We start from the raw sequence: 26761 nt of genomic DNA on the forward strand, positions 1-26761 counted from the left end.
CTGGATGAAAGGGGCTTTAGAAAGCTGGAGGCTCCCTTTGATGCATTGGTGAACTAAATGGGCATCCTGAAAAACAAACATGTGCATTACTGTAGAAGGATCGTCTACAGTTTTAAAAAAGAGGAGGAAACAGGGCCACAGAAGTGCTATCACATCTGTGAAGACTCATCACAGAGACAGTCAGAGTCTTCAAGACACTGATTAACTTTCACACCACAAGACGCTCCCTCGGGGAGCTCTGGAGAAAAGCTCTTTGTTAACCAAGCACTCAGATTCCTATTGGAATGAAAATCGCCTTCTTTTGACCCAACATGGGGAAGACACAACTCAATTGCTCTCCCATTGGACCCAGTATGGGGTTTTAGTGTCATAAGATGAGTTTGATTCCTTCCAGATCCAATTTTACTGAAAAGGTTGCGGGGTTTTTTTTCTTCTAAAAATGTCCCTTCAGGATGTTATCCCGGCAAAACAATGGGGCAACAAAATCTCACAATTACATTAGGGTCTCAAACTGAGTCTGGGATTCCTTAAATAGCTTAATGCTATAATGAAACACGAAATATTTCTCTCTATTTACCACTCCCCGGCTCACATTCTTTGCTCCTGCCAAGCTCACCGTCCAACTGATTAGACTGTAAACCCGTCAAACGGCAGGGACTGTCTCTATCTGTTGCCGACGTGTTCATCCCAAGCGCTTAGTACAGTGCTCTGCACATAGTAAGCGCTCAATAAATAAATACTATTGAACTGTACCTCGCTTCCAACTCTCCCACCTCTGACCTTTCACTCCCACTGTCCCCCGATCTGGAACTCCCACCATCTGCCTCTGCAAATCCACCAGACTACAGCTCTCCCCATCTTAAAAGCGTTCCTGAAATCCCATCTCTCCGAATAACTCACTACATACCAGTGGTGTCATCCCAACCGCCATCCTTAGCACTTCAGTATTTTACTTCCGTTCTCAGCCCTTATATTTTCATATGTATACTGAATTATTTCTCTGGCCATTTCTTCCTGATATACTTAAGTCTTTCCTGCGATAGCCTTGTCCTTCCTTCAGTTCCCACTATTTATAAATAATTTTGCCTCTCTCCCCATAAACCTATTAAAGGTTGAAAAAAATCGGCTAAACCTTTGCAAAATACATCTCTCTCTCTCTTTTTACTAAAGTAAAATGAAAGCAGCCACCTCGGCAATAAAGTTATTTTTACATGGCACGAGTAACATAAACGGCTATAAATCTGTTTTAGGGCTCCTTGGGAGTTGCTGTCTGGGTGACCCTCCCTCCTACCGATTTGCTAAATGTTTTTCTTGCCCAATCGGGTCCTGCGGGTCCGGCGAACACGCCGAAGAAAATGAATTGTCTCTCGGTCACCCAAGTCTTCTAGGAATGAATCGCCGTGACTCACACGCGAGATGGCTACGTCTCTCCAAAGTCTGATAAAGCCTCTAATGACTAATGTGCATTCCGCCTGGAGAGGGTGATAAAGATGCTATTTATTCAGCCCATATTGGGTTATTTCCCCTCTCCTGGCGAGGCAGCGGCCTGCTCTCTAAAGTCACCTTGAAGGCATTCTACTTCCAAGTTCCCCTGAAACCGGCCGGTTTTTCCCTCTCCCCCCTGGCAGGTTAGTGACTAATATGACCTTTTTTTGGCCCTGAGGGGCTGTGGCCTAAATCATCCGCGGCCAAGGTGTGCCCTTTTCAAAGTCATCCTTTCGAAAAACTTGGACGCCTTCCCAAGGGAGACTAGTCATGAGTGGGTCAAAAAGCAGGCCCAAAGCGCCTTGTTACTTCACCCTGCCCTCGCCCCCCTTCCAGATGCAAGCGTAAATAACTTTGGTCCTACTCATCAAAGGCAAACGTTTTCTGCTATTGTGAAGATGACCTCGTGGTGCCCACAGGGCTACACCTAAGTCTTACAGGCCTGACTTCCAACTCACCGCAGGGCAAACTTCCCTCCCCGATACGGGAGGAATGGGGGGAGAGTGGCATGATCTGGGTGAGGGTACGGGTGACCCTTATGCCTAGGTCAGGGGTGGGGGGCGAGCCAAGGCTCCCCGTTCCCTTTCCAAAGGGTTAAACGACTCCTTGGCCGTATTTGTGGAAGGAGATGTGCCCTCGTACCCTATTTTGCAGTCCATTCTCGATTCATGTGTTCCGTCGCACTGAGTGCTTACTGTGTGCAGCACAGTGTACTAAGGGATTAGGAAAGTACAGTACAGCTATAAAGAGAGACAATCCCTGCCCACAACAAGCATCCGTCTAGAGGGGAGAGACAGATATCAGTACAGGTATTGATATGATAATAAAATAATAATAATAATAATACTGGTATTTGTTAAGCACTTAATGTGTGATAAGCACTGTTCTAAGCATTGGAGTAGATACAGGGTCATCAGGTGGTCCCAGGTGGGGCTCATACTTTTAATCCCCATTTTACAGATGAGGTAACTGAGGCACAGAGGAATTCCATGACTTTCCTAAGGTCACACAGCAGACAAGTGGCAGAGATGAGATTGGAGCCCACGTCCTCTGACTCCCAAGCCCATGCTCTTTCCATTAAGCCATATTGCTTCTCTAATAAACTTAGAAATCAGGCATCAGTATAAATAAACTTGGAGATATATTCATAAGTGCTGCAGGGAGGAGGGGGGAAGAGCAAAGGGAGTGAGTTAGGGTGACACAGAAGGGAGTGGGAGAAGAGGAAAAGGGGGGTTTAGTCAGGGAAGGCTTCTTGCAGGAGATGGGCCTTCAGTAAGGCTTTGAACGGGAAGGGTGGGGGGGAGAGTTATTGTCTGGGATATTTCAGGAGGGGGGCCATTGCGGGCCAGGGGTCAGCGGCGAGACTGCCTCATGGAGAATAGCCTTAGGCTGGGAGCCCGGAGTCCTGTGTTCTGATCTCTGCCTGCTAATGACCCTTGGGCAAGCCACTTCTCGGTGCCTCACATTCCTCACCTGCAAACTGGGGATTAAAAACCGGCGCCCCTCCCACTTAAACCGTAAATCCCGTGACCTGATTGTAATTACAATAATGATGGTATTTGTTAAGTGCTTACTATGTGCCAGGCACTGTTGTAAACAGGGGGGTAGTTTCAAGATAATCCGGTTGGACATAGTTCTTGTTCCACACGGAGCTCCCAGTCTTAAATCCCCATTTTACAGATGAGGGAACCGAGGCAAAGAGAAGTTAAGTGACTTGCCCAAAGTCACACAGCCGGTAAGTGGCGGAACGGAATTAGAATCCATGACTTTATGACTCTCAGGCCCGTGTTCTATCTACCCAGCGACTAGCACAGTGCTTGGCACATAGTAAGTACTTTGTTCATTTATTCATACGATCATATTTATTGAGTGCTTACTGTGTGCAAAGCACTATACTAAGCACTTAGGAGAGTATAATACAATGGCACAGACATCCCCTGCCCACAACGATTGTTATTATTTATTAGTTAAAGATTTGGGCATATTTTATCCCTGAAATTATAAAAGAAAGGGCATTACAATTTATCCTTTCTTTAAGAAAACCTCACCTAAAGAAATATGTGCTAGTTTGTCGGCGTTGTTTCTTTTACACGGTTTAGTCATTGAAACTGGATTTCATTTTCCCATGTTTTAAAAAATCATTAATCAGTAGTGTTTGTTGAGGGCCTGCTGGATGAAGAGCACTGTACTAATTACAATTGAGTGAAGTACAATTGGCTTACATCTTGAAAATCATTGTTTGAAGTGTCAGGACACAGTATCATTAACGTCACTGGCACAGGGTGGAGAATAGACCATTGTATCAGCACAGATTATTCCCATCAAGGTTGAGGTTGGAGAAATTTGGTCAAGAACACCGAAACAATGCTATTCTGAGTAGACAGGATGTCAGGGTATATAGAGAGCAACAATTCCATTGTGTGTTTTAGTACAAGTGTGCAAGCGAGCCTCAATAGCACTTCAACTCCTGGAAGCAATCTCACCGTCCGTGGCTTCCATCTTCAAATGGAAAGCCAACTCCCCTAATCATAATAACAAAAACTATTGTACTTATTAAGTACTTACTATCTGCCAAGCATCGTGTGAAATGCTGAGATAGGCACAAGATAATCAGATCATATTCAGACCTGCCCCACATGGGGTTCCCAATTGAAGAGGGGTGTGGAGGAGCCGGTATCACTTCCCCATTTTACAGATGAGAAAACTGATACACAGTCACCCGGGAGTCCAGTGGCAGAGTTCATACTAGAACTCAGGTCTCCTGACTCCCAGACCTTACTCTTTCCACCAGGCCACACTCCTTTCCAGTGCTTAGAACAGTGCCTGGCACATAGTAAACGCTTAACAAATACCATTATTATTACTTAATTTGGGTTTACTGGGGATAGGGAAAGCGCAAGGAGTTGGGGGAGGAGAGGGAGAAAGGAGGACAGGGAGGAGGGAGGAGAGGAGATTGCAAAATAAAGACTAGAATCAATTGTACTGAATCCCACGTGCACTGCTGCTATTAACATATCATTCATCTTAATCCTTGTCGGAAGATGAGGGTTTCCTCCGGCCTGTTTTAGATTTTTTTGTTAATAGCCTTTGCCTATCCCTTCCCCTGCCAAAATCCATGTGGATTCAACTTATGCATTCATAAATGAAGGAGAGAGGAAATTCAGCCAGTCTCATTCATGAGCTGACCTGTAAAAACAAAGCAAAAGACACTACAGCCCCATATTGGGGTTTGTGGTTAAATATGTTCTGAAAATATATCCATGGTTGGTTACCAGTGGGCGCCTAGGCAAAAAAAAAACCCCAAATCCTACTGTTGGTTTCTAAAAACATCACAAATATACCTGGTCGGACTGGCCAAGGAAAGCATTTTAAATATCTCTTTCAACCTCACACATTACAAAACAGAAACTTTTGCAACTCGAAGAAACAAAGTGGAATATTGTTTTGGTGGGTGGGGGGAGGTAAAACTGGTGGAACATAGAGTGAACTAAGTAACTTCCTGGGGAAATAATCCTGCATGTAAGAGAGCATGGGGGACTATTGCAGTTAAAATTAAAATGGAACATTAATAGTTTGGGCTAAGCAAAGTACATAGCACTTTGGATTTCTTCTTGCATGGCCTAATTAAGACTTTACACACACACACACACACACACACACACACACACACACACACTTTTCTGCTTCTTCCTGCTCTGTGTAAATTATCTTAGTACCTACCACTAGATTTTAAACAACTCAAAGGCAAGGTTCATATCACCCAACTCTATTGGACTCTCCCAGGAGCCCAGTACAGTGCTCAATCCACAAAAGGTGTTCAATAAGTACTATCAATTGATTGATTAGTAGGCATGAAATAAGCAACAAAGGACCTTGGTATTCTTCAAAAGAGACATTCCCTAGGGGTTCAGAATTCCCAAATGATTTCAGTGCATGCCGATTTCAGTTTGTGACCCAGATGGACCTTGAAGAATTAAAGAATTCTCATCTGTTAATTTTTTTAATAGTATTTGTAAAGAGCTTACTATGTGCCAGGCCCTGTAATAATAATAATGATAATGTTGCTATTTGTTAAGCACTTACTATGTGCAGAGCACTGTTCTAAGCACTGGGATAGATACAGGGTAATCAGGTTGTCCCACGTGAGGCTCACAGCTAATCCCCATTTTACAGATGAGGTAACTGAGGCACAGAGAAGTGAAGTGACTTGCCCACAGTCACACAGCTGACAAGTGGCAGAGCCAGGAGTCGAACCCATGACCTCTGACTCCGAAGCCCAGGCTCTTTCCACTGAGCCACGCTGCTTTCCCATTTAGCCGCGCTGTATTAAATGCTGGGGTAGATACAAGCTAATCATCAGGCTCACAGTCTTAATCCCCATTTTCCAGAGGAGGTAACTGAGGCACAGAGAAGTTAAGTAACTTGCCCAAGGTCACACAGCAGACAAGTGGCAGAGCTGGATTAAACCCACGTCCTTCTGACCCCCCCAAACCCATGCTCTATCCACTAGGCTATGCTGTTAAATGGGGATGAAATACCTTGTTCTCTCCCCCTCCACCCCCCGGCCCCTTATATTGTAAGCCACATACAGGTCAGGGACTGTGTCCTTACCTGATTATCTTACATCTATCTCCTCCAGCAGTTCAGGTTTAGCACACAGTAAACACTTAACAAATATGGCAATTATGATCACTATTATTATTAGTTTTTCCATTTGTCTGATCAGTATAAAGTTCAGGCTCTGTGCCCCACTTTCACAGCATGGGGCACTCATCACTTTCAGGTGATGCTAAAACCTTGTACTTACACATGTGTGAATCATAATGCTGACACACTAATTTCAAGAATATGGATTTTATGGAACCAGATGGAAATTTATTCTTATTTTTGTTGTTCAGACTTGCCTGAAGAATGTCACCCTGTTGCCTGACATTGTGGTATAGCTGAATAATAATTTACACCTGTAAAGTACAATGGTACAGGAAGAATTTACCAAATATTGTGATTCATTAAGCTGTTGGGACCAATGTACTGTTGCAGAGTTCTTGAATAAGAAATTAATACTGAATTATTCAATATCTCCTTTCTCTAAAGGATCTTATTCTCAAATTGGGAGTATAATGGATTTATTTTACAATGCAATGTAACTGAACACTGCAAAATCAGAAAGAAAAAGCAATATAATTCAATTTCTGATTGTGATGAGGCATTTCTTAACAAAACAAGGCTCCTGATATATTAATGACATGTGTTTAACGTGTAATGGAAACCAGTGCAAACTGTCTGTCATCTGAATGTTGATTTGAAGCATAGGACAGATAAGAGCAAATATATTACTGCATATAAAAGCATAATTGAACAGATTGAAAGCTAGTCGATTTTGGTTGAATCTTTCTGTAGATAGAGACTATGTAAATGAATTTATTAGATTAAAGGACAAAGTAAGAGAAACAAATTTACATCAGTTTTTTTAAACTTTCACCTATATATTATCTGGCGCTGTAAAGAGTGATACTGAATTTCCACCAGAACATTGTGTGCCTTTTAAAAGCAGTTTTAACATCAAAGCACCGGATTGCCTCCCCCTGTGTACAGTCTAATTTTTGTTTCCTTATAACACCTTTCACTTTTGCTCTCGCTGCACATTGGCTGGATTATTTTATTCGTTTGAATACACCCCTACAGGGCTGTGATATGTGAATGGGGGTTATATAAATCAATGAATAAATACAGGACGCTCATTGTGAAACTGGGCTGGTTACTGGAATCTTTGTGGGTTTTTCAGAAGTTCTGTTCTTCGTGTGCTTGTTGAGTCACCTGGAAGGTGAAAGTCAGGTAATAAGGAAGAAGGAAGAAAGCTTATGGTAGTCTTGGAATTGCCAAAATTCTGTAATCATTGTGGTATTCGTTAAGCACTTGTAATGTAGTAAGTGCTGGGGTAGATGAGAGATAATCAGATACAGTCAGATACAATCCCTTCCCCGCCTGTGACTCAAAATCTAAAAGGGAGGGAGAACAGGTATCCCATCTGAAGTCCAGAGAAGTGAAGTAACTTGCCCGAGGTCACACAGCTGTCAAATGGCAGTCAGAATTAGAACCCAGGACCTCTGACTCTCAGGCCCATATTCTTTCCACTAAGCCACACTGCTGCAATACCAGTTGAACTGACAAGAATTCATTTTGAAGGGGCTTCTTTAGTGCAGATGCATATACTCCGCAATGTAGTCCTGGCATATTTTCCTCATCATATGGAAAAATCCATCAATCAATTAGGGGTATTGATTGAGCACCTATTATACATGCTGCACAGTGCTCAGTGCTTGGGAGAGTACCTTAGATGCAAAACAGACCCAATCCCTGCCCTCAGGGAGTTTACAATCAAACAGAGATAAATGATTTACAACTAAAATACACAATACACTTTAATTGCATCATTATCATTCATTGTATTTATTGAGTGGTTACTCTGCACAGAGCACTATAGTAAGCACTTGGGAGGGTTGTGTTATAGCCCAGACCAGAACCCACAACTTCAATCAGTCAATTGTATTTCTTGAGTACTTCTTGTGTGCAGGACACTGTACTAAGTGCTTTGGAAGAGTAATAATAATAATACTAATAATAATTGTGGTATTTGTTAAGCACTTACTATGGGCCCGGGCACTGTACTAAGCACTGGGATAGATACAAGGTAATTGGGTTGGACACAGCCTGTCCCACATAGGGCTCACAGTCTTAATCCCCATTTTCCAGATGAGGTAACTGAGGCACAGAGAAGCAGGGTGGCTTAGTGGAAAGAGCACAGGCTTGGGAGTGAGAGGATGCGGGTTCTAATCCTGGCTCCGCCACTTGTCTGGTTTGTGACCTTGGGCAAGCCACTTAACTTCTCTGTGCCTCAGTTACCTCATCTGTAAAATGGGGAATAAGACTGTGAGCCCCATGTGGGACAACCTGATTACCTTGTACCTACCCCAGTGCTTAGAAGAGTGCTTGGCACAAAGTGCTTAATAAATACCATAATAATAATTATTATTACTATTAAATGACTTCCCCAAGGTTACACAGCAAACAAGTGGCAGAGTCAGGATTAGAACCCACGTCTGCCTGACTCCCAGGCCCATGCTCTATACACTAGGCCACACTGCTTCCCATAAAAAAGCAGCATGGTTCAGTGGAAAGAGCACAGGCTTGGGAGTCAGAGGTCATGAGTTTGAATCCCGGCTCTGCCACTTGTCAGCTGTGTGACTGTGGGCAAGTCACTTAACTTCTCTGTGCCTCAGTTACCTCATCTGTAAAATGGGGATTAACTGTGAGCCTCACATTGGACAACCTGATTACCCTGTATCTACCCCAGCACTTAGAACAGTGCCCTGCACATAGTGAGTGCTTAACAAATACCAACATTATTATTACAAAACAGTACAGAGTATAACAGAGTTGGTAGACATGTTCCCTACCCACAGTGAATTTACAATCCAGACAGAGTTTCCAGTCTTCAAATTTCAAATCTCTAGCCACAGGATTAAAAGCAGCTAATCCCAATTCCTGGGTAGATGATGGAGTTCTATGTCAAACTAACCCAACGTCTTCATCGTATCTTGGGGGACATTATGGGCAAAGAGGAAGATGCTGGGAAAGCTGCCGCTAGATTGAAAGGTCCTTGAGAGCACGGATCGGGTCGACTAACTCTAATAATAATAATAATCATGATGATGGCATTTGTTAAGCGCTTACTATGTGCCAAGCACTGTTCTAATCACTGGGGTGGTGGTGGGGGAATACAAGGTGATCAGGTTGTCCCATATGGAACTCACAGTCTTAATTCCCATTTTCCAGTTGAGGTAACTGAGGCACAGATAAGTTAAGTGACTTACCCAAAGTCACACAGCAGACAAGTGGCGGAGTCGGGATTAGAACCATGACCCCAGACTCCCAAGCCCGTGCTCTTCCCACTGAGCCACGCTGTGCTCTGAACATTCATTCAATTGAATTTCTTGAGTGCTTACTGTGTGCAAAGCACTGTTCTAAGTGCTTGAGAGAGTAAAATACAACCAGAAATAGATATATTCCCTGCCTACAATGATGAACAGTCACCACTCAATAAATATTATCGATTGATCGAGTGACTGGGGGAAGAAACAGGGGGTCCTATTTGAGACCGGGCCCTGAATGCCTAGTAGTCCGAAGGTACCCAGAGCTGGCTCTCTTCCTGGACCCTTCTCTAGCTCCCCAAAAGGAGCAGCAGGAAAGATGATGGTTCATCAGAAACTGTAAACATGCAGTTTCATCAGAAACCAAGGGCAACTCAATGAAGGGACCACTGTAGTGAGCCGTCCCACCGACCCTCAGGCAAAAATCCTCTTAGAAAGGATCCAGATTGGATCAGCAGGGCAGGACCATTGCTATGCTGATTCAAGAGTTCCATAATAAAAAAGGGCTCCTTTCCCTAGCTGAGCTTCAGGGTGCTGTCTTCAGTAGCTTCCCAGAAGTCTACTCTGATGATATCTAAGCAGTTAAGGTTCTAATGACATAAGACTTTTTATATTAAAATCTAGGCCTAGGTATACTTGAAAGCATTCAGGCCTTATCATCACTGTTAAGTAATGTCTAGGATTAGTAGTATCTTGGTTATCCAAGAAGTCTTAGCTGGAAGGTAAGCTTTGAACACCAGGAAGCAGAAACACACCCTGATGTCTAGATGGATGGCTGCAAAATCATTTATTGGTCTTTTGGTCAAGGGGAGAAAAGTAGAGCACTTTTATTTTTTCCAAGTGCTTTAATATCGATTATCTCATTTTTAACCTGAGAAGTAAGGAGAGGTGGGCAGGGAACATGTCTACCAACTCTGTAGTATTGTAGTTTCCCAACTGCTTAGTACAGTGCTCTGCACACAGTGCGTGCTCAGTAAATACCTTTGATCGGTTGGTTACCATTTCCATTATAAGGATGAGGAAATGGACACACAGGGGTTAAGCAACTTGCCCCAGGGTCACCTTGGTCTCCTGACCTCCAGTCCCTTGGTCTCTCCCTTAGGTCGCACTGCCTCCCACTCAATGCAGAATTCATTTTAATCCCCAGTACAGTGAGCACCCAGACCTGGAGATTGTTTTACCTGCTCTAACTGCCTCGTAGATGATGAGCCCCATGTGAGACAGGGACTGAATTCAATCTCATTATTTACCTCCCAGTGTTTAGCATAGTGCTTTGGCACAATGTGCTTAATAAATATCATTACTAAAAGCCAGGTGTCACTTTAGTTGTCCATTCTGAGTTGTGGGCACAGGGATTTACAGTCTTTAGATCAGGAGGAGATTTAAATGATCCAGGGATAATAATAACAACAATAATAATTGTGCTGCTTGTTGAGTGCTTACTATGTGCCAATTGAGAAGTAGCATGGCCTAGTGGAAAAAGCATGGGCCTGGGAGTCAGAGGACCTGGGTTCTAATCCTAGCTCTGCCATTGTGGGTCTGCTGTGTAACCCTGGACAAGCCACTTAATTTCTCTGTGCCTTGGTCATCTCATCTGTAAAACAGGAATTAAGACTGTGAGCCCTACTAGGACAGGAACTGTGTCCAACCTATCTTGTTTTTACCCTAATGCTTGGAACAGTGCTTGACACATAATTATGGAACATATACCATTAAAAAAAGTGTCATGCTAAGTGCTGGGGCAGATACAGGATAATCAGATGGGATACAGCCCCTGTCCCACATGGGGCTCACAGTAGAAAGGGGATGGGGGAACAGGCATTTAATCCCCATTTTACAGATAAGGAAATTAAGAAGTTGACTTTCCACTTCAGTAGGTGCTAAGCAACTCCATGTCCTTGGATAGTCAACTCCAGATGAACAAAGATGCCCTGTGATGGAAATGGAAACCAAGGCGTTTAGAGTGCTGAATTTCTGCTCAGTGATTTCCCGAACAAGGGAGACAGGAATCCCCAAACTGCATTCTCTATATTCTCCTCTACTCACAATAATAGTAATAATAATAATGATTGTGGTATTTGTTAAGCATATACTATGTGCCAGGCACTCCTAAGGAATCAGAGAACAAAACACAAAACAAAGCAGAGAACCTGCCCAGGCTTCCTTTCCAGAACGACAACAAAAGGGCAGCCCACAACTCTTTAGGCGGAAAGAGGCTGAGAAGTCCCTATTCCTCTGTTGCACCAGAAAGGGGAAGAAACAGGGGTTTTGACAGAAAGAAAAGTAGGAGGGGGGGAAGAGAGAGGAGGAATTAGGGGGGGAAAGAGGTGGGAGAGAGGGATAATTGGGGGGAAGAGGTGGGAGAGAGGGAGAATTAGAAAGGGGGAAGAGGTGGGAGAGAGGGGGAATTAAAAAGGGGGGAATGAGGTGGGAAGGGGGAGAATTAGAAAGGGGGGAAAGAGGTGGGAGGGGGGAGAATTAGAAAGGGGGGAAAGAGGTGGGAGGGGGGAGAATTAGAAAGGGGGGAAAGAGGTGGGAGGGGGGAGAATTAGAAAGGGGGGAAAGAGGTGGGAGAGGGGGGGAATTAGAAAGGGGGGAAAGAGGTGGGAGAGGGGGAGAATTAGAAAGGGGGGAAAGAGGTGGGAGAGGGGGAGAATTAGAAAGGGGGGAAAGAGGTGGGAGAGGGGGAGAATTAGAAAGGGGGGAAAGAGGTGGGAGGGGGGAGAATTAGAAAGGGGGGAAAGAGGTGGGAGAGGGGGGGAATTAGAAAGGGGGGAAAGAGGTGGGAGAGGGGGGGAATTAGAAAGGGGGGAAAGAGGTGGGGGGGGGGAATTAGAACGGGGGGAAAGAGGTGGGAGAGGGGGAGAATTAGAAAGGGGGGAAAGAGGTGGGGGGGGAATTAGAACGGGGGGAATGAGGTGGGAGAGAGGGAGAATTAGAAAGGGGGAAAGGAGGAGGAGGGTGGGAGAGAGACACCAGCTGAGAGTAGGAGAGGGGGAGAGTGAGAAGGCAAGAAGAGACAGGCAAGCAGAGGGACAGAGAAATCCGGAAGAAGGCCGGCTCCTCCCCTGCTCCTCCTCCTTCTTCTCTCCTCCTCCTTCTCCCCCGCCCAGGCCCGTCTCTGAAGAGCTGTGGGATCGTGGGACGGTCTGGTTACTCGGTCCAGCGGCCGCTCAGAGAGATCACACCGGGGTGCGGACCTGTCGTCGGACCACCCCCTCCCACACAAACACGCATACACACACACAGAGCTCACACCCTCAGCGCGGACCCACACTCCCACACCCACACTCTGGCCCTCGCCGCGCCCAGGCCGAGTGTCCGGCAGCGGTCCGGGCTGTCCGGCCTCTGTCCGGCGGCCTCTGGATCGGGAATAACGCCGTTGGGGGGTGCGGGCACGGAGCTCTCCCGGTTTGGGATTGGCCTTTCCAGCGGAGTCCCAAGCTCTGGGAAGGAGGGAGACTGGGAAGCCGGGAGAGGCGGCTCGGGACCCAGGAGATCCGGCGGCGAAGCCCAGGTGAGACCTCCCGGGCCGGGCGAGGAGGGCGGGAGGACTGGCTAGCCCTGTAATTCCTTTTTTCAAATCTTACTGCCCGTTTGCTCCTTTTGTTGTCCGTCTCCCCCTCCATATGGGTGTCCGTTGTGGGCAGGGATGGTCTCCGTTGCCGTAGTGTACTTTCCAAGCGCTTAGTACAGTGCTGTGCCCGCAGTAAGCGCTCAATAAATACGCAGGGGTGTCTCCATCCTTAACCGTCCGGGAGGGCCCAGGGGCTTTAGACCCGGTGGGGAGAGGGGCTGGTCGGGGGGCTTTAGGGGGGCTGTGCTCTCCCCCCATCCCCGCACACCCCAGACTCGTGGGTTCATTCGTTCATTCATTCAATCGTATTTATTGAGCAATTACTATGTGCAGAGCACTGGATTAAGCGCTTGGAATGGACAATTCGGCAACAGAGACAAACCTTGCCCAACAACGGGCTCACACGGGGGAGGCATCAAAACAAAATAGAACGAAACAAGTAGTCTGGGGTGGTCGGGGACTTAATGGGGTGGGAAGAAGAGAGGGAATATCCCACCGGGATCAAAAAAAAAAGGACATGGAATGGGAGAGGGAGAGGGGCTTCTCGCTTTTCTGTCCTCCGGGCTTTGGGGAAGGAGGAAGTGTTTTGTACCGACGGCACCGGGCGAGGAAGGGGAAACCTTACCCCCCAAAATCCGGAGGACGATGGGTGGGTGGGCCCTGTTTTTCCAGGAGATGAAGGGTAGGTGGGCCCTCCTTTTCCAGGAAATGAGAGAGCTATTGTCCACCCTGGGCTACCCCCGGGTCCAGGGATCGAGTGGGGGAGGAGATGGAGAAAGATCGTGGTCGCCCTAATTGTTCAATAGCTGTGGTTGTCTCATCCCAGCCGACCCCCAATTTCTCCTTTGTTGTGGCTGTCCTGGGTTAGGTGGGTTTTTCTTTCAAATTTAACGTCTTCTTCTTAAATGGGAGAGCGGGTGGGGGGCGGGAGGGGGTGTCTGGGGTCTCGTGGCGAGCCTGGGCTTGAATCACAGCGAGTGGTTTTGATTCTGGAGAGGGGGGCTTCGAGGTCGAGGTTCGAGGGTTCAAAACAACACCCCTGAAAACCCTCTCGTTGGGGAAGTGTTTCCGGGTTCCCGGCCCGGTGCCAAGCAAGGAACCGGGGAGCGGTGTCTATTGCTGTGTTTTACTTTCCGAGCGCTTAGCGCAGTGACCCGCACACAGTAAGGGCTCAATAAATACGATTGATTGGACGGTTGAATGAACGAGTCTCTTTAGGAAGGAGTGGGAGGGGGCGCCTTGGGTATCGTGGGGTTGTGTATGTGCGTGTTCGTGTATAATAATAACTGTGGTGTTCGTTAAGGGCTTACTGTGTGCCAGGCACTGTTCTAAGCACTGCGGTGGAAACAAGCAAATCGGGTTGGACACAGTCCCTGTCCCACGTGGGGCTCACAGCCTCAATCCCCATTTTACAGATGAGGTCACTGAGGCCCAGTGAAGTGACTTGCCTAAAGTCCTACCGCAGACAAGTTTGGGTTGCAACATTTTTGTTTCGAGAAATTGATGTAAGAGAGGTTGGGGGGAGATGCATTAGGTTTTGCAGTGGTTAATAAAAGCTCCCCCCGCCCCGCCCCCTTTCCCCGAGAGCATATTTATGCCGGTTGTCCCCCTCAACTTCCCCGCAGGGTTTGTCTCTGGGTAACTTTTGGGTAAGGCTAAGTCGCTCACCGGCCTGGGGTTTAGGTGTTGCAGGTCCCCCCCCCACCCGCCCTCCTCACCTCTGCTCCCGGGGTGAACATCGGGACCATCAGGGACCGGTCCTGGTGACCCTCGACGGCCGGGGATCGGGGGCAGGTGCCTCTGGTGGAGTGCAATTGGAGGGCCCAGCTTGCAGCGCTGTAATAATAATCATAATAATAATAAGGTATTTGTGAAGCGCTTACTGTGTGTCCTGTCCTATGTGCTGGGGGAGATAGAAGGTTATCAGGTTGTCCCAGGTGGGGCTCACAGCCCCAATCCCCATTTCCCAGATCCGGTAACTGAGGCACAGAGAAATTAAGTGACTTGCCCCGAGTCACACAGCTGACAAGTGAGGGGGGGTGGGGGGGCGGAATTAGAACCCACGACCTTTGACTCCCAAGCCCGTGCTCTTTTCCCTAAGCCACGCTGCTTCGGAAGTATATTCGAGCTGTACCCAAGCATGAGCTTAAAAGGGTTGGCCACCTTTCCTCCGCGGCCAAAGGGTTAAGCTACACTCTTTTGGGGCCTCCAATCCATGCCCCCAGCAAGGAGTCCCATCTCGGGGGGGGGGGGGGGCGTAAGCAACATCCCCCCCCCCATCCTGCACACAGGTGTCCCCTTGGAGCAGAGGAATAATACTATTGATTGAAACAACGAGCTAAGGGCAAAGGAAGATAGTACCTGGCTATTTTGTGTGAGTCTGGAGCCCGCTTCGTGTAGAATATGTACCCAGTTGTCTTCCAAGGCAAATATGATCCAATAGCAGGTCAAGAAAATAGCAGGCTGCTCTAGAAAAATGGAAATGATTCATTTTAACTCCCCAGAGGACATTATGATTAGACGAGTGAGTTTTATGTGCAGTTTTATCTCTGTCCTTAGCACTTGCTTTAAGGCAAATCAGTGAAATAAATCTCCGAGTTACAGTTTATTATAGGAGTGAGTGATATTGGAACGGAATACACGGAAGGACTGTTGGCCCGGCCGGCCGCCAAAGGTTTCTTCGCTTCTGTTCAGGGGGTTTGGTTAGTCACTCCCTACCAGAAAAGATGTAACATTTAAGGACTATGTCACATACTTTCCTATTTACCAGTGTAAAAACAAACTTCCAAAATTTCCTGGTCTTTCACAACAGGGATTCATACCGTTGTCCATCAGATTCTTATCTCGCTTTGAAATGTAGCTATTTTCAGTCATTAAGGGAGGGCAAAAGCACCAATCAGTGCCACCACACAAAGGGACTTAATTGTACAATTGATTTATGTGGAGAGACTTGGCATGTGTGTCACTTTAACAAGCTGTGTTGAGTAAAATAAGTGTACTTAAATTTGATTAGTTATGTGTCTGCCTGAAACCATTTAGTTAGGAACACTTTGATTCTGCCTGGTTTTTACAAAACTCATTAAGAGCTGGGCAACAAAAGAATTCTATTTTGTAGCTCATAATTATAGCTCTTTATGTGGGAGTGGGAGGCTGCTTTTTCTCCTGGTATTTGTATACAAAAGCCAGACGAGGTTTCCACATTAGACTCCAGACCCATTCTGTGTCGATCTATGAAGCTGAAAATCTAGCATCAAGCTGAGACATGAATCAAGGAAAGAAACATTAAACCGGCATCATCTAGTCGCATTTAATAAAGGGACACTTGTGAATAATGATGTTCTATTATTGCATTGTCTAGGGAACACCCCAAAAGTAGTATCTTTCACCGTTAAGCCTACTCATTTGGGTGAGTCTTTGTCGCCCCATTGCCTTATTTCCTTTGGTAAAGATGGAGAAAATAGATTATGAAATTCTTGCCATTTTATGACTTGCAGAATAATACACAGAACTGGCAGAGGTATCTAAGGGGGTGCTGGAGGCCAGTGCCCCAGCATTATTATTTTAAATTATTTGAAGGAGTTTCTGTTGTAAAAAATTGACTTAGTGATCATCATCAGCTAAATGGACATTTCTTTTAGCTCAACCTCAGATTTAGGACTATGCAGTGTTATTCTGGACTGTGGTTTGAAGTGAACCTTTTTCAAAATGAAATTTTAAAGAGTTCTCCGAACTGGAGAATTCCGCTCAGCAGTATAATAGCTGTATAGTATAGCTGTATAGTATAATAGTAGGTGATACCTCCCTTCCTCACCTACCCTAGGCTGTGGCTATCATTTCAATATCTACTCTGGACTGTAAACTCCTTGTGAGCAGGGAATGTGTCTGCCAACTTGTTTTACTGCATTCTCCCAAGCCCGTAGTACAAGGGCTCTGCTCACTTAACCATTCAATAAATTCATTCAATCACATTTATTGAGCGCTTACTATGTGCAGAGCGCTGTACTGCCATTGATCAATTCATTGCTGGTCACTTTGGATGCAGGAGAGCTGGGTCTATTATAATGAATGCCCGAGAAGGAATAGAGAATGGAAAAAACCAAAACCAAACCAAGAAATGCTAATTTTAGGATGACAATAATAATAATATTGAATCTTGTTAACTTGCCTGAGAAAAAAGCATGCAAGATATATACAGACATACACAAATTACATGCAGATATACTTGGGCTTTTTTAGTTACTTCATATACCTGGATGTGACCACCTAAATCTTAGTGGATACCAGTGGTGTTGGCAATTATTGAACTATAACCTATTTAGGCTCCCGATTTCCCTATTGAGAATGAGTTGGGAAATTTACCTACTTTCAATGATATTTGCTAAGCATTTGTTAAGCACTTTCTATATGATTGGATTCTATTCCCAGCTCCGCCACTGTCTATGTGACCTTGGGCAGGTCACTTAACTTCTCTGTAAAATGGGGATTAAGATTGTGAGCCCCAGGTGAGATAGGGATGATTTGCTTGTATCCACCCCACTGCTTAGTACAGTGCCTGGCACATAGTGAGCACTTAACAAATACTATTACTATTATTATTATTTGCTGGGGTAGATAAGATAATAATGTTGGTATTATTGTTAAGCGCTTACTATGTGCCGAGCACTGTTCTAAGCGCTGGGGTAGACACAGGGGAATCAGGTTGTCCCACGTGGGGCTCACAGTCCTAATCCCCATTTTACAGATGAGGGAACTGAGGCACAGAGAAGTTAAGTGATTTGCCCACAGTCACACAGCCGACAAGTGGCAGAGCTGGGATTCGAACTCATGAGCCCTGACTCCAAAGCCCGTGCTCTTTCCACTGAGCCACGCTGCTTCTCAGCGTTAGATAGAGGTTAGATAGAGTCCATATCCCACATGGGCCTCACAATTTTAATCCCCATTTTACAGATGAGGTAACTGATGCATAGAGAAGTGAAGTGATTTTCCCAAGGTCATACAGCAGACAAGTGGCAGAGCTGGAATTAGAACTCAGATCCTCTGAATCCCAGGCCTGTGCTCTTTTTCCTAGCCCTCACTACTTTGCTCCAATAGTACCTTATGGAACCAATACTAATCGTACTCTCAGAGATCATTTAGGGCCCAATCCAGGTCCCATTAGCTAACCACTTGGGCACTAAAGTGAATTCAGGGCCCAATAAGTAAATGGCAAGGCTTGTATAGATCAAGGAACAGATTCCTAAAATTGAATGAGAGGCAAGAAAATAATTCTGTCATTATCCAGACAACTTCTCACTGGTGAAATACACTGCTGAATAATATTCCTGAAATTTCTCAAGAAGTCAAAAGAATGTCAAGGCTCAGAATCACCAGAATTTTAAAGAATTAAAATCCAAGCAAGAAAACTCACTTTGGTAAAGAATAAGTACTGGATAAGGCAATTTTCATGGACTCAATTTAGCTTAAATAGAAAATAGTAACCACTCTAATCTTGAGCAGGTCGCTGGCCCCTTTATCAGGTTCCTCAACTCTAAAATGAGAATGAGATGAATCTTTCCTCCAAGGGTATGTTGCAAAATCATAGCATTTTTTTTAAAAAAAAAACATTATCTAGGCCCTAAACTCCTTGAGGGCATAGAACATTTCACATCTTAATTCTGTTTTGTACTTCCAAGGAACCTAGTACAGTACACTGCACCAAGTGGTTGCTCAGTATAAACCAATATTATTTTTTATGGCATTTGCTGAGTCCTTACTATGTGCTAGGCACTGTACTAAGCACTAGGGTAGATACTAGCTAATCAGGTTGGACAGAGTCCCTGTCCCACGTAGGGCTTAATCCCCATTTTACAGATGAGGCAACTGAGGCACAGAGAAGTGACTTGCCTAAGGTCACACAGCAGGCATGTGGCGGAGCCAGGATTAGAACCCAGGTCCTTCTGCCCCCCAGGCCCGTGCTCTACCCACTAGGCCACACTGCTTCTCTCAATACTACTACTAGAATATCCAATTGTTACCTATAGAGAGATGTATTTCAATGTTAATCCCTAGAGCAGGGGAAAAATTCTCATTTTTGTTGGTTGAGTATGCCAGAGGACAGATAGAATCGTAAGGACCAGATATGCGCTCAGCAATGAGTTCAAGTGATTGTTTCATGTGTTTATTGAAGAATATATATATATATTTTTTAGATGAGTGATTTTGGAATCAAGAACATGGATCAAGTTGCCCCCGTGTCCAACAGCTTCAGAGGAACCCTCAAGGTGAGTCTTCATGAGAGTAAACTATAAAGAGGGAGATCTCCCACCTCCAACCCCCATTGCATTCTCTGGCCCGAACGCATCCCTTCCCCCGGCTTGCTTGTTGGCCTTCCTGACTTCGAAAAGGGACTGTGGGGTGGAACTGAATATTGGAAGGTAGGAGTGGAAGTCAAGTTGTAGCCAGGCCTCCAGGCCCGAGTCAGAATGCTGCTTCCCCCACAAATGGCAGTCAATGTCCAGGAGCTGGAGCGGCCTGACCAGACCTTCCTCTCCCATTTCCCCTCTCTCCTGGTCAGGGGGTCCCTGGAGCTGCAGAGTCATAGTTGATAATTCATTTTGCTCTGAATAAAACTGCCCGTCCCTACCAGCGCATTGAGAGGGCCCAATATCCCTCCCATTTGCTCGACTTGTCTTTCTGTGCACGGTGATGTGAATGGAAAATCGGCATACAGTTAGGCAAACTGTTTTCCAATTCTCTCATTTCTTCCTCTAAGTGGACAGTGAGACGTGATTGTTTTTCTAAGTTTAAGTCCCTGGATGATCTTTTGCTTGGACATGGAAGGATTGGGCCTTCCCAGTCAGGCATTCAGGAGAAATAAAGGACTACGTTGGAAGGCTTTGGTTTTTTGTCTTATTTGGTTTATGTTCAAGAAGATAACCATTTTCTAAGCATCAAACCAAACTAAGTAATTTTCACATGTTGGTTGCTTTGAAAGGGGTTTTCAAGTTTAGGAAGGAGGAGGAAGAAGAAAGGGCAATCTCAAGGAATGATTCTTTATCCCGTAAAGGGATCAAGCCTGTCAGGGACACAGGTTGGCCATGTGTGCCGGTAGGGGGCAGGGCAAGGGAAGGGGGTTGGGAAGGTGGAGGCAGAGAATGTTTGGCTTGAAGCTAGAGCTGAAGCTGATGGTTGCGGTTAGAGTGGCTGAGCAGAGGAAGTGAAGGCTTTGAGGTGGAAAGGCCAAGGAAAAAGGGTATTTGGGGGTCTGGGAAAGCGAATGACTTTGAAAACTGAACAGGGGCTGAAAATAAAGGTAAGCGCCCTAAGGTGGGTAGAGGAGGCTCCTTCTAGGTTGTAAACTCCTTGTGAGCAGACAACACCTCTACCCAAGCACTTAGTACAGTTCTCTGCACAGAGTAAGCACTCAAACATGATGGACTGATTGAAGAAAAGGAAGGACATAAATTCCCCATGGATCCCTCGAGTGTTTCAGCTACCTCTGTTAGCGCTTCCATGGAGGAAAGACGTGGCTTCTGCTACGCAACAGTTCCAAAATAGTCAAAATCAAACTGCCTTTTCTAGCTTCAGAGGTTGGAAATAGCACTTGATTTCCTTGCAGGAGAACTGTTTCCCCACAAAACAAAGAGCTACACTCTCTTTAAAACCAAATTCTCAGCACACTTGTATATATTTGAAGACAGCCCTAACCTGAAGAATGATTTAACAGGTCATTTTAGGAGGCTTTAGAGGAAAACCCTTCAAACACCCTGGGTGCTCAACAAGAGTTAGTACTGACAGTCATCTGACTGGAGATTAAGATGAACATTTTCTGACCTGCTAGACCATGTTGGGTCGGATCTTTAAAAATATCCGTCTGGCGGGGCTAATTGTTTCCAGCTCTCTTGGCTGGGATTCAGGCTTTGTCCTGTTCTGTAATGTGTCATGCATTGTTCTACATTTCTGAAATGTGAGAAAAAAAAAAAAAAACAAAACAAAACAAAAAAAATCACCTCACTATTTTCTACTTATTAACATTCGCTTAGTGCATTTTTCCATTAGTGACTCAAGGGATGGGTCATTGTGTTACACATAACATGGGGTTTCCAGTTTACATACAAAGAACACGGCCTTTCTCCATTTTATTTCCTAACAAACTGAGCGAAGTAATAATGATGAATCAGAGCATTATCTATTCACTTATAAGGGAGTCTGCCACCAGTCATAAACATCTGGTTTAAAAGTTGATTCATTCAGATTAGATAGTACTTCAAAATCCTCACTTTGATTTATTTCATTCATATCATGTGATCTTTGAAAATTCCTTATTTAATATAAATGGAAACCACCACTTTGACCATAAAACGGTTAGGAATTTTTAAGGATACCCTTAAGGTTGTATCAGTCAGTGAATAAATTCATTAAAGGACTTTACCGAGTGCTTACAGTGCATAGCACTGTGCTTGGGAAACTATATTAGAATTAGTAGACATGATCCCTGCCTCAAGGAGTTTATAATCTAGCAAAGGAGGCAGACACTAAAATAAATTAGGGATAGGATCAAGGAAAGCCAGACAGTGATTTTATATTAAATTATAAGGACCAGATATATTTACAACCTTTTTTTTTGTAACCTTATCCCTCCCTTCCTTTTCTCTCTTTTGTTCATTTGGAGTCTTGTCTTTTCAGAGTGCATAAGGATTTTCCTGTAATTTTAAAAACCTGTGAAAATCGCCCTGACTAATGATGGGTAGAACCACTCTCCCTGTTGTTTTGGACAGCTCTTGGCTGATGTGAAAACAATCAATACGGCATTAGGATGTCACCATTTGTTTTGCTCTTTCCCCATTCAAAAGGTTGATTGGAGAGGAACTACTTTAGATCCATGATAATCTATAAAGAATGTAAAAATTAATGAACAACCTCGGAAAATGTGGTCCCTGGCCCAGGCCCAAAATTTACATTATAATGATCGTGTTTAAGAAAAAACAAGAATGTTTTTCTTATTAGAAGTGAATAATAATGATGGTATTTGGCAAGCACTTACTATGTGTCAAGCACTGCTAAGCACTGGAGTAGATCCAAGATAATCAGATCAGCTACAGTCCCCGACCTACATGGGGTTCACTGTCAGAGAGGGAGGGAGAACCGATAATTTAGCTCCACTTTCAGATGAAGAAACTGGGGCATACTGAAGTAAAGTGAATTGCTCAAGGTGACACAGCAGGTGAATGGCAGAACTGGGACTAGAACCCAGGTCTCCTGACTCCCTGTCTCGGCCCTAGCCCCTGCCCCCGGGTCGTGCTGCAAGCGAATCTATGTCACTAGCATTTTTTGCTTTTTTTTTTTTCCATATTTGACTGCTTATCCTTCTTAGGTCAATGTTTTACATTTTAAAGGTAGATCTGTAAGCTCCTTGTGGGTAGGGAACGTGTCTACTGATTCTCTTTTGTTGCACCTTCTCAAGTGCTTAGTACAGTGCTCAGCACACAGTAAGTGCCATTGATTGGTTGGGGGGAAAAAAAGCCTTTTATTTTGAATATTTGAAGTCCCAAAACATTGGATTTTGCTTTCATTCAGATGACATCCTTGTTTTGCAGTGAATTTCATTCAGATAGATGCAAATGTACATATGGAGAATAATTCTGAAATTATCAATGTTATTATTTTAGGAACACAGTTTGTGAAGATAGCTTCAATAACAAAAATGCTTCTTGCACATTGTTTTGCAGCGCCAGCCGGCATTTGATACCTTTGACTGCCCAAATTCTCTCTTTGCGGGATTTTTTCCCTCATTAAACGAAGAGCAAACTCTGCAAGAAGTACCAACGGGCTTGGATTCCATTTCTCCTGGTAATTTGTTGGGGAGATCGAGGGGTTCTTTTTGCTCTGATGAAGCGAACCTGTCCATTATTACTAGGGTCATTTCTTGGTGCATCGAATCGGTACGCTAAAAAGCACAACTCAGTGTGGTTTATGAGTTTTGGAGTTAAGATGGCGTGTGAGTGCAAACAAAGCAGATAATTGGTGTCAGTTGCATCAGCAGGGCAGATAGTGTTGGCAAAGTGCTCACAATTCTCAAATCTCAGGCACTTCTGCCGCCTTCCATTTGTAATACTAGTAGAGACTTGTGCTGAATTGTGCAACAGTGCTTCTCTAGGTATTTAAGCGTAATGAAAAGATAACAAATCTCATACATATGTCTAACTTTATCTTGGATCATTTGGCTGTTTTGATTTTTAAAAAAAAAACAAAAAACAACCCATGACCTCTTGGTTGCTAGATATTCAGCACAGGATTCTAACTGTTGGATAAGCATAACTAGATTTCCACCTCTTAATTAGAGTGGGGAGCTGATACATAGCATTTTAGCTAAGAAAAAGTCAGCTACACACACACACAAAAACTTTATATGGAAGCTAATTTATCTTGCATAACATAAATACTTTAATCAGTTAAGGTTAGATAAGCCAAGAGTTAGAAAAGCCCAGGGTGGAATTCCTGAGGTTCACAGACCTTCAAGCCAAATTAGCAATCCAACAGAACAGAGGCACCCTCTCCTTTGATAAGTGGAGATCGTGAATGCACCCCAAAAATCTATTGGTGTTCCCAACATTAGTGAAAACAAGCCTCCAGGTTGACCTCAGCCTATAGCCTGCTAACCTTTTTCTTCAGGCTCATTCATTCCTTTTAACCCTTGGCCAGAGTATTTCTTCCTTGTTTCACCGTAAGAACGAAAGCAGTGTCATTCTGGACCAGACCAGAGGTCCATTTCATCCACCAAAGGATGTTCTGTGGAAGAGTTTGCCTAATGGATTCCTTGACATCCATCCTTCTGACTGGGAATGTACCTTTAATGAAGCCTCCTTCACTTTTCCCTTTAATAACCCATTCGGGTTTTATTATCCAAGCCCTTGTTTAACTCATTGACATTTTCTGCCTGCAACCCTTGTTTAGTATTATTATGATTTTTCCATGAAGATGCCATTCATTTAGCACTTGCTATGCTCAAGCCCAGGGGCAGATACAAAATAATCAAATCAAACCCAGTCCCTGCCTCACACAGGGCTGTATGAGGTAGGGCAAGCAGGAATCTTCTCTCCATTTTACAAATGAGGAAGCAGACCCACAGAGGTCACGTCACTTGTCAAAAATGAAAGTTGAGCTTTTTAGCCAACATGGATCATAGATTTGGCTGTAATTTTTTAATGCTTTAGAGGATACCAACGTATGAAATGAGATATGAAACCCTTAAACATGAAATCCCGCTCACTGGTTCTTTTCCACGGGCCGTGAAGAGAAAACAGCACACTACACAGCAGGAATTTGGTTTGAGTGGAGTGGAGAGAATGGATGGCTTGCAGTGAGGATTTCCTTGGTGTTTTTGTGAAAAAAAAAAAAGATGGGTTGCAAGGTCTACACTAGTGGGGAAAAAAGGGGCTCTATTTTCAAGGAGGCCTTCAAAATATTCGAAAGAGAAGCCAGATAGCCCAGCAGCACTTATCTGGAAAATTCACTCCAAAGAAAGTATGATTTTCCTAGCGAGTCAAAAGATGAATGATCGTTTTGATGACTAACCACAGAGGTGCTCTGTATAGCTACTTGGAGATTTGTGAATGAAATCAAACCAAGATTATGGTCATTGGAGATGCTCCTTTCTTGGCACTTGGCTTCACGTGCTTGGACACTGAATAATATTTCCTGCATTTTGGCCAGAGCCCTTTTTTCTCTTTTGCATTGCGCCTCAGGATCAGGATGAGGTTTGGGGCCCAAGGAAAACATTATTTTCTGTTGGTTGACTGTGTGTGGGAATACCCTCTGTTATTTATATTTGTTAACACAGAAGATTGTTCTCTGCCGAATCTTCCCGTCTAATTTTGCAATTTTGCGATGTGGTCTTCCATAGAGCCCTCCAACTGTGAACTGCCTCTGTTAACTCCATGCAGTAAAGCTGTGATGAGTCAAGCCTTAAAAGCTACATTCAATGGTTTCACAAAGGAGCAGTGTCGGCTTGGCATCCCAAACAGTAAGTGACGGCTTTTAAGAGCCACTTTTAATGTCCGGATTGAAGCTGGTTAATCCATTAGAGTTGGCTGACCATATTATTTTGTCGAAAACAAGGTCATCAGGGCTTCCATCCCAGACCTGTGCCCCTTCCCTCTCAGAATCCATGAGCGGAGGAGGAAGAGGGAAGAGTGACGATTAGGCCCTTCAGTGTTCTGGGATGCTCGTATGACAAATCCCAGAATGCTGGGAAGCATGTGGGCCAATCTGAGCGTGCTTTAGCCTGGCCGTAGAGGCCCAAGCATTTAAAGGAAGCACAAGCCACTGCAGGCAATGCAAAGTAGGCTACCAGTTTGGCCAGGATAGCCCCAAGTCTGGAACATCTTTCCACGGTGGGTATGTTAGATGTGTTCTTACGGGGAGCTCGTTATTAGTGAAATGGGTGTTTGTTTTGATTGGAAATAAAGGAATGTGTTCCATTCCATTCCACCAAGACTCCTATTACCCCCAAATGTACATATACTTATGGAGCTATTATATGTTTTTTCATGCCATGGGGCTGATTTTAGGATACAGTGGGTCAAAACACAATACTGTGTTCTAAGGAAAATTCACAGCACCCACACAAACTTAAAACACACACATATCAAGTTGGTGGCACTATGAGAAACTCTCTCTAGAACTGCACAGGTTCGCAATGCATGGGGCTCAATTCTTTTTTTTTTTTACTTGTCTCCTTTTTATTTATAAAACGTTCACGTGCTTATCCTTCTCAGTATTTGTGAACTTGTGGGGTATTGAAAGGTAAATTGTTGAATTGTGAAACCAATACCGTAGAGACCATTTTGTGCTGGCGACTCTTGTATTTTGCTAAAAGTTGGCCAAAACAACTTACAGAAATCCAGAATGCCTCAGTGAAACCAGGTTGCGAGGACAGCTTGATCTCAGATAAGTCTTTCAGGGTGGAATTCCAACTGAATCCAGGCAATCGAGAAAGTCAGTGGAAAGATAGAGGTGTCTGGTGTCTTGGGAAGGCCAGCAGTTAGTTATGCGGTAACTTGCGACCAAAAATCATTTTGCCCCAAATTGAGCTTCAGTGAGAACTTCTGGAGTTCCCATGAGAGCACTCAGCTTTTACCTCCCGTGCTTATTTGGTGCACAGGGGTTAACAGGGGCACGGAGCAAGTGAAATATTGAATTATTTGGATTCCGTCCCCTCCCGCCCACTTTTCCTTTGGCTCACTCCTCTCTTTCCCTTGTTTTTCTCCAAAGATCCCTGGCTGTGGACTGAAGAACAAGTATGCCAATGGCTTTTCTGGGCCACCAATGAGTTTAGCCTAATGGATGTCAATTTCCAGAGGTTTGTCATGAATGGCCAAGTCTTGTGTAACCTGGGCAAAGAGCGCTTTCTGGAACTTGCCCCGGATTTTGTGGGTGACATTCTTTGGGAGCATCTGGAGCAGATGATCAAAGGTATCCAGAGATGGACACAGACCACCTATTCTAAAACCTAACCTGGGGAACAACTTTGGGAGACATGAAAAAGAAAACCATGATGGGCTGAGAGGGCAGCCATTTAGGTGTTTATAAACTCTTCCGAGGAGAAACAAAACAAGAATTTGATGAAAACTCGAGGGTTATTAAATTCTCATTCCAGGCAGAGTGTCTGGGTATAGCACCAGCCAAGCAGCAAATTATTAGCCTTAGTCACTAATTTGTTCACGACCGTCATATTTGGCATTGGTCAATGCAGCAATCCTTCCAGCATTGATCCCGATATGGAAGACAC

At 44.5% G+C, this 26761-nt stretch overlaps 1 protein-coding gene and 1 long non-coding RNA gene across 2 annotated transcripts in view; one reads left to right on the plus strand and one right to left on the minus strand.

Annotated features, from left to right (window-relative positions):
* Nucleotides 1–15461, minus strand: LOC120638975. The gene is made up of 3 exons (XR_005661040.1): nt 15355–15461; nt 14712–14829; nt 1–66 (listed from the first exon to the last, which is right to left on the minus strand). It is a non-coding gene; the product is annotated as an uncharacterized LOC120638975 (long non-coding RNA).
* Nucleotides 12530–26761, plus strand: part of ETS2 (ETS proto-oncogene 2, transcription factor) — a 21290-nt gene continuing 7058 nt past the window's right edge. The window contains exons 1-5 of the mRNA XM_029082974.2: nt 12530–12933; nt 19182–19253; nt 22701–22821; nt 24875–24994; nt 26245–26445. Coding sequence (XP_028938807.1) covers nt 19182–19253; nt 22701–22821; nt 24875–24994; nt 26245–26445 — 514 coding nt within the window. The 5' untranslated portion in view covers nt 12530–12933. The remainder of the gene's footprint in view (nt 12934–19181; nt 19254–22700; nt 22822–24874; nt 24995–26244; nt 26446–26761) is intronic.

This window comes from Ornithorhynchus anatinus, chromosome 18, assembly GCF_004115215.2.
Source record: "Ornithorhynchus anatinus isolate Pmale09 chromosome 18, mOrnAna1.pri.v4, whole genome shotgun sequence".
Taxonomy (NCBI): domain Eukaryota; kingdom Metazoa; phylum Chordata; class Mammalia; order Monotremata; family Ornithorhynchidae; genus Ornithorhynchus; species Ornithorhynchus anatinus.